We start from the raw sequence: 17,161 nt of genomic DNA on the forward strand, positions 1-17,161 counted from the left end.
TACAGATAATAATTCCAAGAGATAGCCTCAAGGACTGGTAAGATCGTTTCCATGGAAACTAAGAGATTTATTTCTATTAGAGGGAAAAAACAAATATTCCCCCTAAACATTGACTAAAATTATTTATAGTCAAACAAAACACATTTAATTATCCTGGTCATATCCAAAGCAGAGTGGGGGAAATTTTTATGACAATGTTAAATTTTTCTACTTTAATTAAAACACGGTCTTCATATGCTGGATCTAAGGCTTCCTTCTAGAATGGGCTTTGCAATATACATATTTTATTGTGGAAATCTATTTCTTTACCATCAAGAATTGAAATGTCTAAAAGGCCACTAAGTTATTAAACTGGTATAGAGAATGTATGCTTCAGACTTCATTTTAAATGGGCTCAGTTACTAAAGTCTGCAAAAGGTCTTAAGACAGGGAGGCAGGACTTCTTCCCAGGGACTGTAGGATGAGACAGCCCTTCTTTCTGACACTAAGCCACCACCTCCCCCTTGTGGCCATAGCTAAATCCTCTGGGTCACAGCCCTAGTTTCAAAGTCTCCTTTAGGAGTCTGTGAACAAATACCTGAGAAGCTATAATATTTAAAATATTGACAATCATCATTGTGAAAGGCATGGCCAGACAAAGCTCTTCTAATACCAACTTCTATGAGAACTTCACGTGGTCACGTGGTTAACAAGTAAATACTTGGTACGTCAGGGACTTAAACACAAATCTTCAAAGCTTAACTTGAACAGAACTGGAGCTACTGACTATCCTCGGAATTAAACAGGTGAAGCTCTGAACAAAATCGTAAACCTAGTACCATTCCCTGCTTTGCTACAGGTAAATACAAGAATAACAGAAATAACTAAAGTCAGTCTTAAGACAAACCCTAACTTCTCTTCAAACCTGGCAGCACCATCGCTGTGTCATTCTTAGGTAAAATATTCAAACTAGAGCAGTCCTGAGAGTGATTGATGGAATGAGTGAACATAGAGTGAGGTGCACAGGGAGAATCCTGCATGTGAGATAAATCAGTCAACTTTAATGAGGCTTAGCCTAATCAGGGCAATCAGGATCTAAAATACAAACAGCTGGAAGATCTTACTCTATTGCATTTTACACGGAAACTCAGCTAGCAATACACTAGTGTCAGCCTCTTATAACTTAGGGTAACTAAAATTTCAGGACACTAGCACTGGAAAAGGCAATGAGGAACACCAAGGCTAGCGATAATATAGTCAGACACACCCTGAATGGAGCGACAATAGCTGCCCAGAGTTCTGTGCAATAAATGGGTACACAGACCAAATCTGGGCTCCCAAGGCCAATGTCCCAACATTGCTGAGGGCAGAGTACAAAGGGATCATGTGCTATTACTACTTCCCACCTTTGTACCTTGTTGAGTTTGCCATTTCTGGTTTTAGTCTGTCTTGCTCTATTTACAAATGGAGAACTTGAGCCCAGAGAAATTAATGAAGTTAACATAAGGTCATACAACCAGTATGTGGCTGACCCAAGGTGAGTTACCAAGTCTATGACTCCATATCTGTACCAACGAGTCTGGACTGGGAGAAGAGAAGGCTCAGGTAAGGCTGCTAATAATCAAAAGAAGAAAATGTTAACTGTTTATTCTGAAGAGCTTTGAAAGACCAATTTTAGTTCCATAGCAACACTGTCTTAGGAACTTTCACAGAAACTATTGTGTGGTTAAAAACATTCTTCTCGCTTTGCTTTGCAAAAAGGAACCTGACATTTCCTGCTATAAATCAGTACATCACAATTTATCTCCTGAAACTTTATTAATTGTGGTTTAAAAAGAGAAAATGTGTGAGAGAACGATAGGAACTATGTAAATCTGTCAATACTTACTTCAGAAATGAATTCTCTACTTCGGGAAGAGAAGGCTGAAAAATACTTTTGACTTAAATTCCTCAAGGCATCTTAAAGCTTAAAAGAACAAGCTGATAATGAGAAAATACAGTGTATAGGAAGAGCTATAGGTGCTTACCTGTTCTAATGTAAGTTGCTTAGAAATGGTGTCATTCTCCAGTTTTTTAATTTTCTTCATCAGTTTGTTGACCTGAAATTCCTGTTCTTGTTCAAGATGCTGTTCTAGTTCGGCTTTCTCATGCTGCAACTAGAAAATGAAAAACACACAGATGTGGGAATCAAGCAACTCAAACGCCATAAAAACACTGGCTCCAAAAGGTGACCAAACGAAGTAAGGGGCCATACCACAAAAGTTACATTACCCATTTTGGCTCAAATTTGCAAGTGTATACCTAGTAATCTGTGCCTAACTGGTCCCTCTAACTTAAAACCAAAAGTCATAGGGGATAGGAATGAAATTTGTGTTATGCAATATACTTTTTGCTACCCTTTAGGTTTTATATTATAGGCATACAAATAATTTTTTTAAAAATAGAAATTTCATACTAATTTTTATTAAATGAATTGCAGTTTATTCAGATTTGCATCATGTATGTAGATAGAGATGTCAGACTCACAAATTAGGTAAATTATTCAGAATGCTATTTCTTAGTGTACAAGTAAGCACGCCTTCACAAAAATCAGCACGATAATTATTTTTTGATACAGAGACTATATACCACACTTCCTATATCTTCCCTAAAAACCAAGAGGAAAAATATTGGCCAGTCACAGTGGCTCACACCTGTAATCCCAGCACTTTGGGAGACCAAAGTGGGTTACCACCTAAAGTCAGGAGTTCAAGACCAGCCTGGCCAACACAGTAAAACCCTGTCTCTACTAAAAATATGAAAATCAGCTGGGATGGTGGTAGGCACCTGTAATCCCAGCTACTCAGGAGGCTGAGATAGGAGAATTGCTCGAACCCAAGAGGTGGAGGTTGCGGTGAGCTGAGATTGTGCCATTGTACCCCAGCTTGGAGAAGAAGAGCGAAACTCCGTCTCAAAAAAAAAAGTATCTCATTTATGCAATTAAAAGATAATGCTATGGAGTCACTGCAAGAGAAAATTTATAAACACAAACAAACCAAACTCCAACCTACAAAACCAAAGGAAAATAAAAGAAATCCAGTGGACCCACAGGGTCTGCGGGAGGTTCTCATTAATAATCATGCATTATTTTTATAACACTCTCAATTGAGGGGTTTAGTTGATCCACAGCAGGAGTTGGCCTGATGTTTCAGAATTAAGGGAACAAAGTAAAAGTCACTAAAAGCAATGAAACACATAAAAGTTTTATTTTTTGGCCGGATAGGACACTGCTCCCTACAAGCCATCTATTTTGGCAGACACTATACACCAGGTTCTTCACTGCACTGAGACAGGCACGGTCATTTTCATTTTATATGTGACAAATTACATTATTGGACTGAAGCAATATAGCTGGAAAGTGGCAGAGCTTGGGACCCAGACCCCTCCATTACCCCAAACCAGTGCTCTCTCCCAGTGTATCACTGAGCAAACCCAAGGGAGGTCGCCTTCAGATTGCTTCACTTCAGTACCTACCAAACTCTGAGCACCTGGAAAGTCAAATGATTAAACACAGGAAAAAATAAGCCACGTATGCTTGCCCAGGGGATTCGATGTCTCTTTGTAAACCCTCCTTAGGTACAGTGGACAACTGAGAGCTGAGGCAGGCGTGATCAACTCAAAATGGTTACACATAACACTCTCCACATTTGACAGTGTACACTGCCCTGAAAACATACACTCAGTTTTTTAAAAAAAAAGCTGTTTTTGTTTTTTGTTTTTTTTTTCGGCCAGGCACAGTGGCTCACGCCTGTAATCCCAGCACTGTGGGAGATTGAGGCAGGTGGATCACATGAGACCAGGAGTTCAAGACCAGCCTGGCCAACATGGTGAAACCCTCTCTCTACTAATAATACACACACACACACACACACAAAAAGCTGGGTGTGGTGGCATGTACCTGTAGTCCCAGCTACTCAGGAGGCTGGGGCAGGAGAATCTCTTGAACCCAGGAGGCAGAGGCTGCAGGGAGGCAGAGGTTGCAGTGAGCTGAGATCACACCACTGCACTCCAGCCTGGGCAACAGAGTGAGACTCTGCCTCAAAAAAGAAAAAAAAAAAAAAAAAGGAAAATAAAATCTGACAGTCTTCCAACACTGGAAATGTTGACTAAATAGATGCTGTTTTCCCTTCCAACTGTTTTTGATGTTCAAGGCCAAAAAAACAGCTGGTCAACCTTGCAGGGACCCATGAGAAAAGCCAGTATAAGGAGGTACTTACAGTGACAAGTCTATATTTAGCTAGTTCTTCAAAACTCAGGTTCTGCAAGATCAAGCAGCAATTAAAAGAAGAACTAAGATGATACAATCAGAAGGGCAAAAAAAAAAAAAAGATGATTAAAAAAAGATAAAAAACAGAACTAAGATGAATGAATAGAGAACAAGAAGAGTTCCCAGCACCTTCAACAAAATGAACCCAATGGAACAAGCACCGCTTAGGAGGAAAAAATATAGCAAAGCATGCACATCTGCGCCTGCGGCTTTCATTCAGTAAGCGTGTTGTTCTGTCTTCTATCTGCAGGTACTATGGAAGTGGTAGGCAAGATCTACAGCTAAGATATCATCCTTGCCCTAAAAATACTTATGAACACTAAGCTTCACCAGTATCTACTAGTTATTGAGAGATGATAATCTTAAGTAGTAAAACCTTTAAACTATTTGCATAGCTTTTCAAATACAGTAGCTATGTTTTCCTCCAATGCTTTCAATTGCTGCCATTTTTATTTGAAAGAAACTTCCTTTTCTTTTTCTCAGCATCATGCCTCTGCTTTGAGGTAAACTAAAGCAATAAAGGATGTAATCTAATATTAAAAAATCTCTTGTCCACCAAGCAGCGTTTGCCATAGAATGTTAATCTGAGGAAAGGTAAGGCTCTCATTGGTTTGCAGGAAAATATCCGTATTTAGACAGATGGTCTTACACTATAAGTAGCTGATTAGGTACTTCCTTTAAGACTACAGATTGAACTAGTAATAAAGCCTATCAGAGCTCTCAATTTTAGGAGGCTTTTTCCACTCAAGAGCTATACCCTAAGGAAAATTTGATGGTAAAGCTGTCATTACCAGAACTCAAGCAAGGTCACTGGGTTACACTAACCCATTTGGAAAGTATCAAGCCATTCTGAAATCTAACTCTGTCTGCTAAAGATTCACAGTTTTTAATCATCCCCCAAATACAGTACTGAAACAAACAGTTCTGCTGCCTGCTTTGTTCTGCCACCTCTCAGGTGACATGCAACAGAAGCAGAGCATGGAGTTCCTGAACAAAGACTAGAAACAGAAAATATGGTTCTTCCTTGGAACAAAGAAACTGCCAATAAAAAGAGAAACAGCCAGGCACAGTGGCTCATGCCTGTAATCCCAGCACTTTTGGAGGCCAAAGCAGGAGGATTACTTGAGTCCCAGAGTGTGAGACCAGCCCGGACAACACAGTGAGACTCTGTCTCTACAAAAAATAGATTAGCCAGTCATGGTGGTGTGTGCACCTGTAGTCTCAGTTACTCAGGAGACTGAGGCGAGAGGACTGCTGGAGCTCAGAAGATCAAGGCTGCAGTGAGCGTGACTGCACCACTACAGTCCAGCCTGGGTGACAAACTGTGATCTTGTCAAAAAAAAAAAAAAAAAAAAAAGGCTTGCTTGAGGAAACACAGAAGTTCCTCAGTTCCCTAAAATCATGAGACAAGGGTTAAGATGAACAAGAGGTAGGAGGCAAAAGTGTGCATAGGACCTTGAAGAACTAATAAGTACATAATTTGCCTCTCACAGTTTGTCTGAGAAAAATTCAGATATTCTCCTTTGAACAGATACCATGTAAATTCAAGCAATGTGGCTCCAATACGGTTTGAACCAACACCCTGAATCAATCTGCCTGTTTTAAAGCTATAGCTTATGGTACCACAGACATAAATACCCTGGGAAGCCTGGTGCAGGTTGACTCAAGACTAGCTTTCAGTTTCATCTCTGATGCCCATCTTCAATATGGGCAAACATTTCTAAGCATGACTTTCAGTTTCTAATCATAGGTCTTAACATACTGTTACATGAACAATTGTAAATCTTCCAATAAGGTCAGAGATCCTAAACTATAACAAAATCATTCCATCTAATAATAGTCAAGTATATTTATTAATATTTTGAAATGAAACTCATGTGTCTGCCTTAAATATAAAGCTATATGCCTAGGCAGATTAAAAGGCTTTGTTCAAAAATCAGAATTTTCTACAAATACATTTTTTATAAAGTCAATCTCAAAGATTATGGAACAGTTTTATAACTCTATTTGTGCTATAAATATCCCTGTGGAATCAGATATAACCCCTCAGCAGGTCACATTTTCAACAGAATTAGGGTTATATAAAGTTTGTTCCTTGGGATCCAACAAGAAAAATATATTAACATAACTGAAAAGGGCATAAGCAATACTGCAACTATAAACTCAATTATAAATCAGTATAATTTTAAAATTCTAAGTACTAAAATGAGCATTTTCTTATAACATCCACTGATTACATACGTAGTCTCAAAGCAAACTTCCAGCCCAATGAAATATACAGTATAGCATTAATTTGATCTTAAGCAGGCTAGCCTTAAGCATCATCCAATTAGCAATAATTGTTGTGCTTATAATTTACAAAGGATTTCTGGAATCACTTCAATGAACCAGGCCTTTTACATAATAGATTCAAGAACTCTGCACCAAATGACTTTTTATTCTCAGTAAATTCTCTCTGGCAGGTAGAGGCATTGAAAATCATTTACCTGGGAGAACGTCCTCCAACAGGTGCCATAGGTACACATGTAGGCTGAATGCTTAGAGCACCTTCCCACCCAACATGAAGCAGCAGGTTTGCTGGATCCTAGGTTGTGCGAAGTGTCAATATGCAGGTCTGGGCTTGCTGTCAAGTCAGTCCTTGCCTTGGACCACTATCCCTAGGACCCAGCTTTTTCAAGACAACTTAAGAATAAACCAGGCTGGGCACAATGGCTCATGCCTGCAATCCCAGCACTTTGGGAGGTTGAGGCAGGCAGTAATCTCAGCTACTTGGGAGACTGAGGCAGGAGAATTGCTTGAACCCAGGAGGCTGAGGTTGCAGTGAGCCAAGATCGTGCTACTGCACTCCAGCTTGGGCGACAAGAGTGAGACTCCATCTCAAATAAATAAATAAATAAATAAACCTGAGATGCCCCAGCTTTGCTTTCACTAGTCAACTAATATCTCTATTACGCACAATACCACAACTAACATCCTTGGTTTATTGACAATTACCAAGGAATGGAGCTGCCTGCATTGAACCAAGTAAAGGCCACCCCTGGACAGTAACTACATTAAGTCATTACATGATTAAAACAATCAAATGTTATTAATATGAGCTTTGGAAAAAAGTAACTAATTACTTTTTTAAAAAAGTAAGTCATTACTGTCAAACAATCATAATGTTATTAATATGAGCTTTGGAAAAAAGCTCAAAAATCTCTCTCAGAACATAAAGAATCTTTCAAGAATCCACTTGTCAGCTGCTCTACTGAGCATAAATTCAGACTCCCACCTCAAACTCAGTACTTCATCACTAAGGGCCTCTTGGGCCCACACTTATTCCCACCTCCTCCTCTTCTGTTACTGGTTCCAGTATTCTGGGTCAATGCCTCACATCTCATGAGTTACCAAGGCCCATGAAGTCAGCCTCCGTAACAGCTGTCACACACACACACATTCTCTCCTTTCTGTGCTCATGGCCCCAGTCTGGTTCAGGCCTTTTATTCCTTTTCCTTTGGACTATTGCCAAAACCTCCTACTGGATCTCCCCAGGTCCACTATAGATCATCCTAGCACAAGTCTTATTACTTCAATGTCCTGCTCAAAACCCTTCAATGGCTGCCTACTATCTGTGGACTAAGTCCAAACTCACTGGCATAACATTCAAGTCCTTCCATGATCCAATCCCTATGCAAGCTTCCCACATCTTCCTCATGCTATTTTCATATTCGGTTGATGTGACAGTCTAAGGTTTACAAGCATAAATGTCTTCAGGGTTCATGCATGCAGCAAACAAAGAATAGATGGGTCTAAGCCAGGGAGTAGTGGCCACTACAGTTAAAGGAAAAGCTCATGACCTTTTCTAGACTCAAAAAAAATCCCATCATGTCGGCCAAACACTTTTGGTGACCATAATGGTCCAAGGGCTTCTAGATCACAACACCTGCTGGTCATGCTGGATCACTCTTATGGAAACTATGACACTCACTCTGCCCACATGTCCCACTCATGCTGTGCCTCTGCCTACAGGATCTAAATCCCTCCCCTCAACTTACCGAGATTGGGGGACAGCGCACAAGACTTTCCCAACGCTTTCCCACAGGCCCTCAGCATAATGTGCACTCACCCCCCTTGAAGGTATGAAGAGCACATTAACGTCTAGGTGCATTTTAATGTCTATTTCATGATGTTTTTCTCTATCTTTTCCATCAGCTACTTTTAAAGGCAGCTAATGCTTCAGGGTGATTATTATACCTCAAGCACTTTATACACACTAATGCACTTGATGGTTGAATCTCCGTAACTCTACAGTAGATACTGTTATCTGTATTTTAGAAAGAATGAAACCAGAGCTTAAAGAGGTTAGGTGATCTGCCTGAAATTTCACAGATAAAGGGTAAATCCAGGGTTCAAACTGAGGCCTCTGGCTTCAAAGCCTTTGCCCTCATCTCTGATGTGTGCTGCCATCCTAGAACACCTGGGTACATTCTCAATCACCCTTTACAGGATTGCAAGCTCTAAAAACGGCAGTGACTAGGATTTCCTTGATCCTACTCCAAAACATAGAAAATACATTGTGAATGCAAATACTGATTTAATAAATGATAACATCCTTACTTCAGGTGGACTGTTTGCCCTAGATTAAGCCTCAGGATAAGCAAAACAACAGTTGAGAGGGTAGATTAATCAAGATCTATGACATTACCCATATATCTTGGTCTGCCCCAAAGCCCCTGTTTCTCTTCCTGTTTATAGCCCCTCTCCAACTCCTAGACATAATCAATATTCTAATCTTTGAGTATTTACTTCCTAATATTTTTCCTAAGTTGTTTTTTTTAAATAACCTATGTATCCATTTATTTCCAAACATTAGTTTTGCATTCTTTCATATCCAGCCAGCTTCTTCTGCTAAATGAACTTGTTACTAACTGTGGTTTGTATTTTCATTGTCTCACAGTATCCATCTATTTATACCACAATCTATCCTCTCAACTGATGACAGGCATTTGGGTCATTTCTAGTTTTTGATCATGATCAATGGCACAAAGAACATTCTTCTACATATCTGGTATACATGTGCATGTAATATGATATATACCCAGGAGTGAAACCGCTGGGTCATAGAGAATAAATATTTCCAACCTAATTAGGTACTACCAAATTGTTTTCAAATGTGTATAATGATTTCCATTTCTACCTGCAATGCATAATAATTTATTAGTAGTATCTTGTTGTGGTTTAATTCATCTTTCCTGACTATAATGAGGTTGTATAATTTTTCCATTTGTTTACTGGCTTTTTGGCCATGTACTTATGTGAAGAGTCTGTTTAAATCATTTGCTGATTTTCCTCTGGGTTGTTTTCTTACTGATTTGCAGTTCTTTGCCATTACATATGCTGCATATCTCTTCTGTCATTCTGTGGCTCATCCTTGCATTTTCCTTACGATATGTCTCTGGTCCTCTTCTCTGGGCACACCTCCTGAGTGACGGCATTAATTTCCATGGCAATAAATAATTTCTAAAGAAAACACTCCCAAATTTATATCTCTAGCCCAGACTTCTCTGTTGAGTCAGAACCTCTGTCCAACTGCCTGTCTGTTCTCTCCATTTGGAAGCCCAGACATTGCAATTGAACTTCTGACCTTCCTACTCCAAACATATTCCACTTGCTGCCTTTTCCATCTTAAATGGTGGTAACTATTCTTCCAGTCATTGAGAACCACACCCATAAGTCTTGATCCTCTTTTTTCTACACCCCTTCTAATCCATCCACAAATCCTATGAGGCTATTTCTTCAAAATGTGCCCAGAATCCAACGTTCACCATCTTTACTACTGCTCCCTGAATAATCCACTCCATCTCTTGGCAAGTATTACAGAATATCCTTCTAATATGTCTCATTGCTCCCACCTTGGCCCCCACGCCATAATCTCTTTGTGACACAGCAACCAAAGCAATCATTTTAGGAGTCATGTAGGATCGTTTTGCTACTTTGTTCAACCTTGTGGTGGCTCCCACGCAGAATTAAAGCCAAAGTGCCGACAGTGGCTCCCAAGCCTCTATCGTATCAAGCCTCCAGACCCATTACCTCCGCAATTTCATCCATCACTCTTCTCTCCCCACAATGTCAACCTAACCACACCAGTCCCTCTGCTGCTTCTCCAACATGGCAGGCACAATCTTACTTCAAGGCCTTAGCATTTCCTTGTTCCTTCTGCCTACCATACTCTTTCCACAAAAATCTATTTGGCTAGCTGCTGCTTCTCCCAGATTTTGCTTAAATATGACTTCGATGACTTGAACTCACTTAAAATTTCAACTGTCCCTATGCCCCTTACAGTGTTCTGTATTTTTCTGTGGCACTTAATCCCTTCTCTTGGTTTTTGACGCTTTCATATTTTCACATTTAACTGCTTATTCCTGGTACACAGAAACAACAATTTTTCAAGTGAGAAAACTGAATTCTAATTACTTACCTGTAGATTCTTAAAATTTAAAATTTTTCCACGTACACAATAAGTGGCAATATTAGTTCCTCCTTTCAATCCTCACATCTTTTTCTTGCCTTTCTGAACTTGCTAGAAATCCACAACAAAAATCAATATAGGTAAATGCATTAGGCATCCTTGTCTTGTTCTTAATTTTAAAGGGAAAGTTAACTTTTCATAATCAAACACAATGGTTTGGGCAGGTTTTTTGTAAACAAATTTATTTATGAGATGGAGTCTCACTCTGCTGCCCAGGCTGGAGTGCAGTGGTACTATCTCAGCTCACTAAAACCTCTGCCTCCCACATTCAAGTGATTCTCCTGCCTTGGTCTCCCAAGTAGCTGGGATTACAGGCATGCAATTTTTTTTGGTATTTTTAGTAGAAATGGGATTTCATCATGCTGGTCAGGCTGGTCTTGAACTCCCGACCTCAAATGATCCACCCATCTCGGCCTCCCAAAGTGCTGGGATTACAGGTGTGAGCCACTGCACCTGGCCTATGTAAATACTTTTTATTAAAGTCGGGTTTAAGGTCCATTCTTGGTTCACTCAGATGTTTATTATGAATTGTTACACTTTATCAAATCCTTATTCTCCATCTATTAACATGATAATGACTTTTTCTTTTTATTCTGTGAATGTGGCAAATTACACTTGCTGATTTTCTACTGGTAAACTAAACTTGCATTCCTTGTAACAACAACGTGGTCATGGTGCATTGTCCTTTTAATATATTGCTGGCTTCATTTACTTATATTTTGTTTAGGATTTTTGCTCATGATTGAGACTGCACTATAATTTGCCTTTTCTGAACTACATATAAGTTTGAGTATTAAAGGTTATGTTACCCTTAAGATATATTGGGGATCCATTTTTTCCCCTTTAGAATTTATGGAAGAGAAATTACTTCATCCTTGAATGTTTGGTACAACTCTCAATGAAACAATTTGGACCAGGAATTCATCGTTTATGATGGCTGTTGATCTCTAATTCAATTTATTTACTGGACAGAAGACAGTCTTCTTTTTCTTCCTCAGTCAGCTGTAGAAAGTTGTGTTTTTCTAACAATTTGTCCATATCATCTGAATTTCAAATGTATTGCCATATAGTTATTCATTAGTTTTTCATTTAACATTTGAATGTCTGCAAGAAAAGTGTTATGTTTCCAGTTTCCTGCCAAAAAATTTCAAGTTTGGCTTTTACTTCTCTGAGCATAGTAAGCATGGCTGCTTTATAGTATGTGCCCAGTAATTCCAATATCTGAAGTATTTGTGAAGTCCATTTCTGTTCTGTTATTTCTGCTCATTTACATTCATGGAATCTCCTAACTTCATGTGCGTGGATCTTTAACTATGGGCCAAATACTGTATTTTAAAATTTATCTGCAGGAGAAGCTTGTAGACTAGGATGATAGTAACTTGCTCCAGAAAATTCCATCTTCTTTGGCTAGGCACCATAAATACGCGTCTACCTTAATCCAAAATCAAAGCCTTGTGTCTCTGATTTACCCAGCTGATGTAAAACTAGTTCACTCTTAGCCTAAGGATGCAACCCTTTATGATTCCAGCTTGAGGCAGGGTTGATTGATCACAGCCTCCAACTGTGGAGCAGAAGCAATCAAGTGACTTCTGCAGCCCCAGCTCCACACAAAGACCAAAAGCACAAATCTCAGGTGTTTCTGAATAAATTCCAAGTGCCCTCTGAATAAAAGCAGCCTTGGGTGCTTAATTCTTGCCCTCCTTCAGATCTCTGCCCAACAGTTCTTCACCATAATGTTAATTCTTTGACAAAGATTTTGTTCGGTTTTTGTTTATCTTCAGTGAGGTTTGTCTGAGTTACCTAAACTGCTATTTTCTACAGGAAAAGCCACAATATAACTTTTATAAAGAGAAAAAAACAGCTAGATTCTTCCAGAAATTAATTATTTTTTATTTTAGTTTCTTGTTAGCAACACCGAGGACCAGAATCAGGCCCTCGCTTCTGAGCAGATGGCTTCAGGATAATATCAGACTTCCTATCTACTTGCAATACCTAAAGGGCTAAGTTTGAGTTTCCTGGATTTCCAGGAGCATGATGCCACTAAAAGCATTAAGACCTTTAAAAAATCTGATTAGGAGGAATATTTAAAAAAAAAAAAAAAAAGGCTCCACGGAAAAGATTTTTTAAAGCCCTTGTAGGGCACTGTGGCTCATGCCTATAATCCAGCACTTTAGGAGGCTGAGGCGACCAGATCACTTGTGGTCAGGAGTCCAAGACCAGCCTGGCCAACATGGTGAAACCCTGTCTCTACTAAAAAAAAAATACAAAAAATTAGCTTGGCTAATTAAAATTAGCTCAGCTACTCAGGAGGCTGAGGCATGAGAACCACTTGAGCCCAAGAGACAGAGGCTGCAGTGAGCCGAGATCATGCCAGCTTGGGCAACACACAGAGACTCTGTCTCAAAATAAATAAATCCTTTAGGCTCTAGCATATTGAAAAATCCGTTTTGTAAAAACTGGCATTTTCTTCTTCTGAAGAAAGAGTGCTTAGTCCAAAGAATTCATTCTAAGCTGAGGCACTATTGAAAATTAAAATGAAAGGCCTATCTTTCTTACCTAGTTTATGAATGGAGGAAATAGGAAGGTGAAAACAGCAGCAGGATATAACTCAGTATTTTAAAGTAGTTACTGACTGGGCTGACTGTAAATTGTTTGAAAATGAAATGCAAAACACTAATGTTCAGAACTACAAAGTTTTTTGTTGTTGTTGTTTTGTTTTGTTTTTTTTTGAGATGGAGTCTCACTCTGTTGCCCAGGCTGGAGTGCAGTGGCATGATCTCGGCTCACTGCAACCTCTGCCTCCCAGGTTCAAGTGATTCTCCTGTCTCAGGCTCCCGAGCAACTGGGACTAAAGGTGCCTGCCACCACATCCAGCTAATTTTTTGTATTTTTAGTAGAGGTGGGGTTTCACTGTGTCAGCCAGGATGGTCTCAATCTTCTGACCTCATGACCCACCTGCCTCAGCCTCCCAAAAAGTGCTGGGATTACAGGTGTGAACCACTGTGCTTCAGCCTAGAACAACAAAGTTTTAAAGTTATTTTTAAAGTGTTTCTAGTGATAGCTAAAGTCCATCTACAGTGGAGCCAAGTATCCTTCAACAGACAAGATTCACCTTTCCACTAGAAATAACAATGTTTCCCCCACCTACTTTGGAAAATAAAGCAAGTTTAACTCTAGCTTCACTTATTTATTTTTCTTTTCTTCTACCTCTATTTTTCCCTCTACTTTTTCTCACACTTCAGGTCAAAAAAGTCAGCATGGGAAGCTTTTGAGCCCTTACTTTTGCCCTTATGATTTTTTTTTTTTTTAGAACCTGTGTTAGCACATCACATCTAGCCGTAACCTTAGTTACACACATGCACACACACTTTAAAAGAAACTCAGCAACTTCAAGACAGAAGAACTATTTCTGGTTTATTATATTATCTACTGATAAAAAATTACATTGTAATGAGAGATTTCTGGGATACTACTAACAGAATTCTGGCTTATAATTTGGCCACTGGTGGCTCAGCTTTTAAAATGCATTAAAAACAACCCAGTAGCTCTTTGTAGATGCACTGTGAATGCAAGATAGACAAGGCTGAGATTCAGATAATTTGGAATGACAACAACAAGAAAAAGCTCTGTTCCAATTGTTTTGAAAGCTTATGTTGTGATAGCAAAGTCCTCTGATCATCATTAAGGCACTGAAAAACTCCAAGCCGAGAGGGCCACAGATCTAACCATCTAACTATAAAGGACAAACTTCATTTAGATCTCTCCCCTAACATAGAACCAAGGTTTCATATGAATGGATGCAATGATGGCATCTTAGCCTTGGTGCCTTCAAAATTAACTAAATGGAGTTTCATATATTATTTATCAGCTTGACATGTGATTTTGCTACCTGCATAAACAAAATAATCTCATTGCCATCTTAGTGGCTTGGGAAACTCGAAGGGGACCGAGTGCGAAGAGGATGCTTCAGATTTTAGTGTACATGCTGGAAAAGAAGAGAACTGGGAGTCTATACTCACTTCCTTTGCCTGTAGAAATGTCATGCCACTCAGAAAGAGACTCTAAGGTTAAGTAAGCATACGCTCTACAAAAAAGAATCCAGTAAGATGGTATTGGAAGGAGAAACCACTTCTCCAGAATTGACAGGACCAGAGAAAGAAGACAAATGAAGTTCTAAGCCCTTTGTCTAGATGAACAGGCAGACCTAGAGACTTACTGAAATTATTCTTCCCAGTTTTATTTCTGTGTAAATGAGATAGAAGACTAATTCTGTTGCATGATATCCTTCTGAACTGCTCAGCTATAAATCCTTTGGTAGAGGTAGTTTCAGCAGTAGTTTTGCCCACAACTTCCTTCCTGTCTTCTATTTATCATCTTTCCATAGATGCTAAAAAAACTCCAACTACTTTACTTCCAGGAAGCATTTTAACCTCAGGAACCACGTCACTAATAATAAAAACCAGCCATACTGCCTTAATAAGAGATCCAGAAAACTTTTCTTAAGTATTTCCAGTTATCAATGTGCTCCCCTATTAGGATATGGCTATAATTTTTATTATAGTTAGAGCAGCATTAGTTTCTGAGAATCAGATCCTATTTCAAATGTGAATCGAAAGTACCATACTACAAATCTATTGATTATTTTAAGGTCTGAAATTTGCAAGCTGGATTAGATTGAAAAGATTAATATATATGTAACATGCAGTATTCTTCTTATCCTAGACCTAAACTATGATTTAAAAAACAGTTTATTAACTTTTGGTAGTGGTATTTGTTGAGAAAAGTGTAGACAATTCATAATAAGATAAGTGTGCTCCCAAAGAACAGGAAGTCAAGTTGATGCTTTGGGCCTGCAATTGCTAAAACCATTATCAAGCTCAGCACATGAGATAATTGATAAGTCTTCCAGTAGGCATTTATGATTGGTGGTTAAGAGCTTGCCAGGGGAATTAGAAATTTAAAAACAAAAAAAGTTTTACAATAGAGGACAAGTGGAGTGAATCATACTAAGACTGACAAGACAGGTAAGCTAATCATTAGAGCATTCTGATTATACTAGTTCTTAATGATGTGGGCAGTCCAGAATCTCCTGTCACTTGCAAATGAGCCTGACTCGGCAGGGGGCTTTGGTGAACTGCTGCCCATGACAAAGAGACATAACTAGCATAGCAGGACTCTGAGCTCTCTAAGTCAAAGACACAGAAGGAGGTGGTTTCAAAAGGTAAGGAGAAACCAGGCATCAGAATTTTGACATTTCCTTTTCAAGAAATAAGATGTTTTCTAGTTACAAAAGTATCGAACTGCTGTTACAAAATTAGAAGGAATAGGGCACAAAGAAAATAACATAACCTGTAAGTTCAGCACCCAAGTATAATTACCGCTATGACACTCTGAAGAATGGCCTTTTAGACTTGTTTTTCCCTAACGTACATGTTCTAAAGCAGGTCCTCAAATCATGTCATTTTACTATAACGTTGATGGGGGATGCGGGGTGGAGTTGCTTCCCCCGTGGCCACTGTCTGTGTGGATTTCCCGTGTTCTTCCCATGTCTGTGTAGGTTTTCTCCAGGTACTCCAGCGTCCCCCCACATCCCAAAGATATGCACATCCTGTTAACTGGCATTGTTTAGACGGTTCCAGTCTGAGCCAGTGTGGGTGGGTGTGCGAGTGTGCCCTGGAATAGAATGGATCCTGTCCAGGGTGGATTCCGACCTTGTAACCTAAGCTCCCCAGAACTGCCAAGGCAGGCTCTGGCCACCTGTGACCCTAAACTGGAATAATTAGTTAAGACATTATCTTACTTGTTCTTAATCAATCTTTTAAAAATGTATACATAATTCGATTTATTTCAGTGTTTAATATTAGAAGTGTTTGAGGTCTTTATTTGGAAGTTTGGTGATGTTTTTGTGACCAGAAATATGCAGTAGGAACTTAACTCTTGTTTGTATCAATCAGTCTCTGGTAAAATGAGATTCACTGGCCGGGTGCGTGGTTCACACCTATAATCCCAGCACTTTGGGATGCCAAGGCATGCGGATCATTTGAGGTCAGGAGTTTAAGACCAGCCTGGCCAACATGGTGAAACCCTGTCTCTACTAAAAATACAAAAATTAGCTGGGCATGGTGGCAGGTGCCTGTAATCCCAGCTACTCGGAAAGTAAACTGAGATGGCACCATTGCACTCCAGCCTAGGTGACGAGTGAGACTCTGTCTCAAAAATAAATAAATAAGATTCATTATACATCATTTCATTTAAAGACAAAGTTTGTAAGAACATATCAGCAAGGTTAAGTGAAGACATACTGTGTATCAAATTCATTTTTTGAGACAGAGTCTCACTCTATCCCTCAGGTTGGAGTGCAGTGG

The 17,161-nt window shown here is 39.3% G+C and overlaps 1 protein-coding gene across 1 annotated transcript in view; it reads right to left on the reverse strand.

The window, feature by feature from the left end:
• CCDC6 (coiled-coil domain containing 6) overlaps positions 1 to 17,161 on the reverse strand; it is a 117,549-nt gene that overhangs the window by 42,016 nt on the left and 58,372 nt on the right. The window contains exon 3 of the mRNA XM_012445758.2: positions 2,007 to 2,135. Coding sequence (XP_012301181.1) covers positions 2,007 to 2,135 — 129 coding nt within the window. The remainder of the gene's footprint in view (positions 1 to 2,006; positions 2,136 to 17,161) is intronic.

The sequence above is a fragment of the Aotus nancymaae genome, unplaced genomic scaffold (genome assembly GCF_030222135.1).
Source record: "Aotus nancymaae isolate 86718 unplaced genomic scaffold, 86718_ANA_hifiasm-v0.15.2.pri h1tg000010l, whole genome shotgun sequence".
In the NCBI taxonomy this organism is placed as follows: domain Eukaryota; kingdom Metazoa; phylum Chordata; class Mammalia; order Primates; family Aotidae; genus Aotus; species Aotus nancymaae.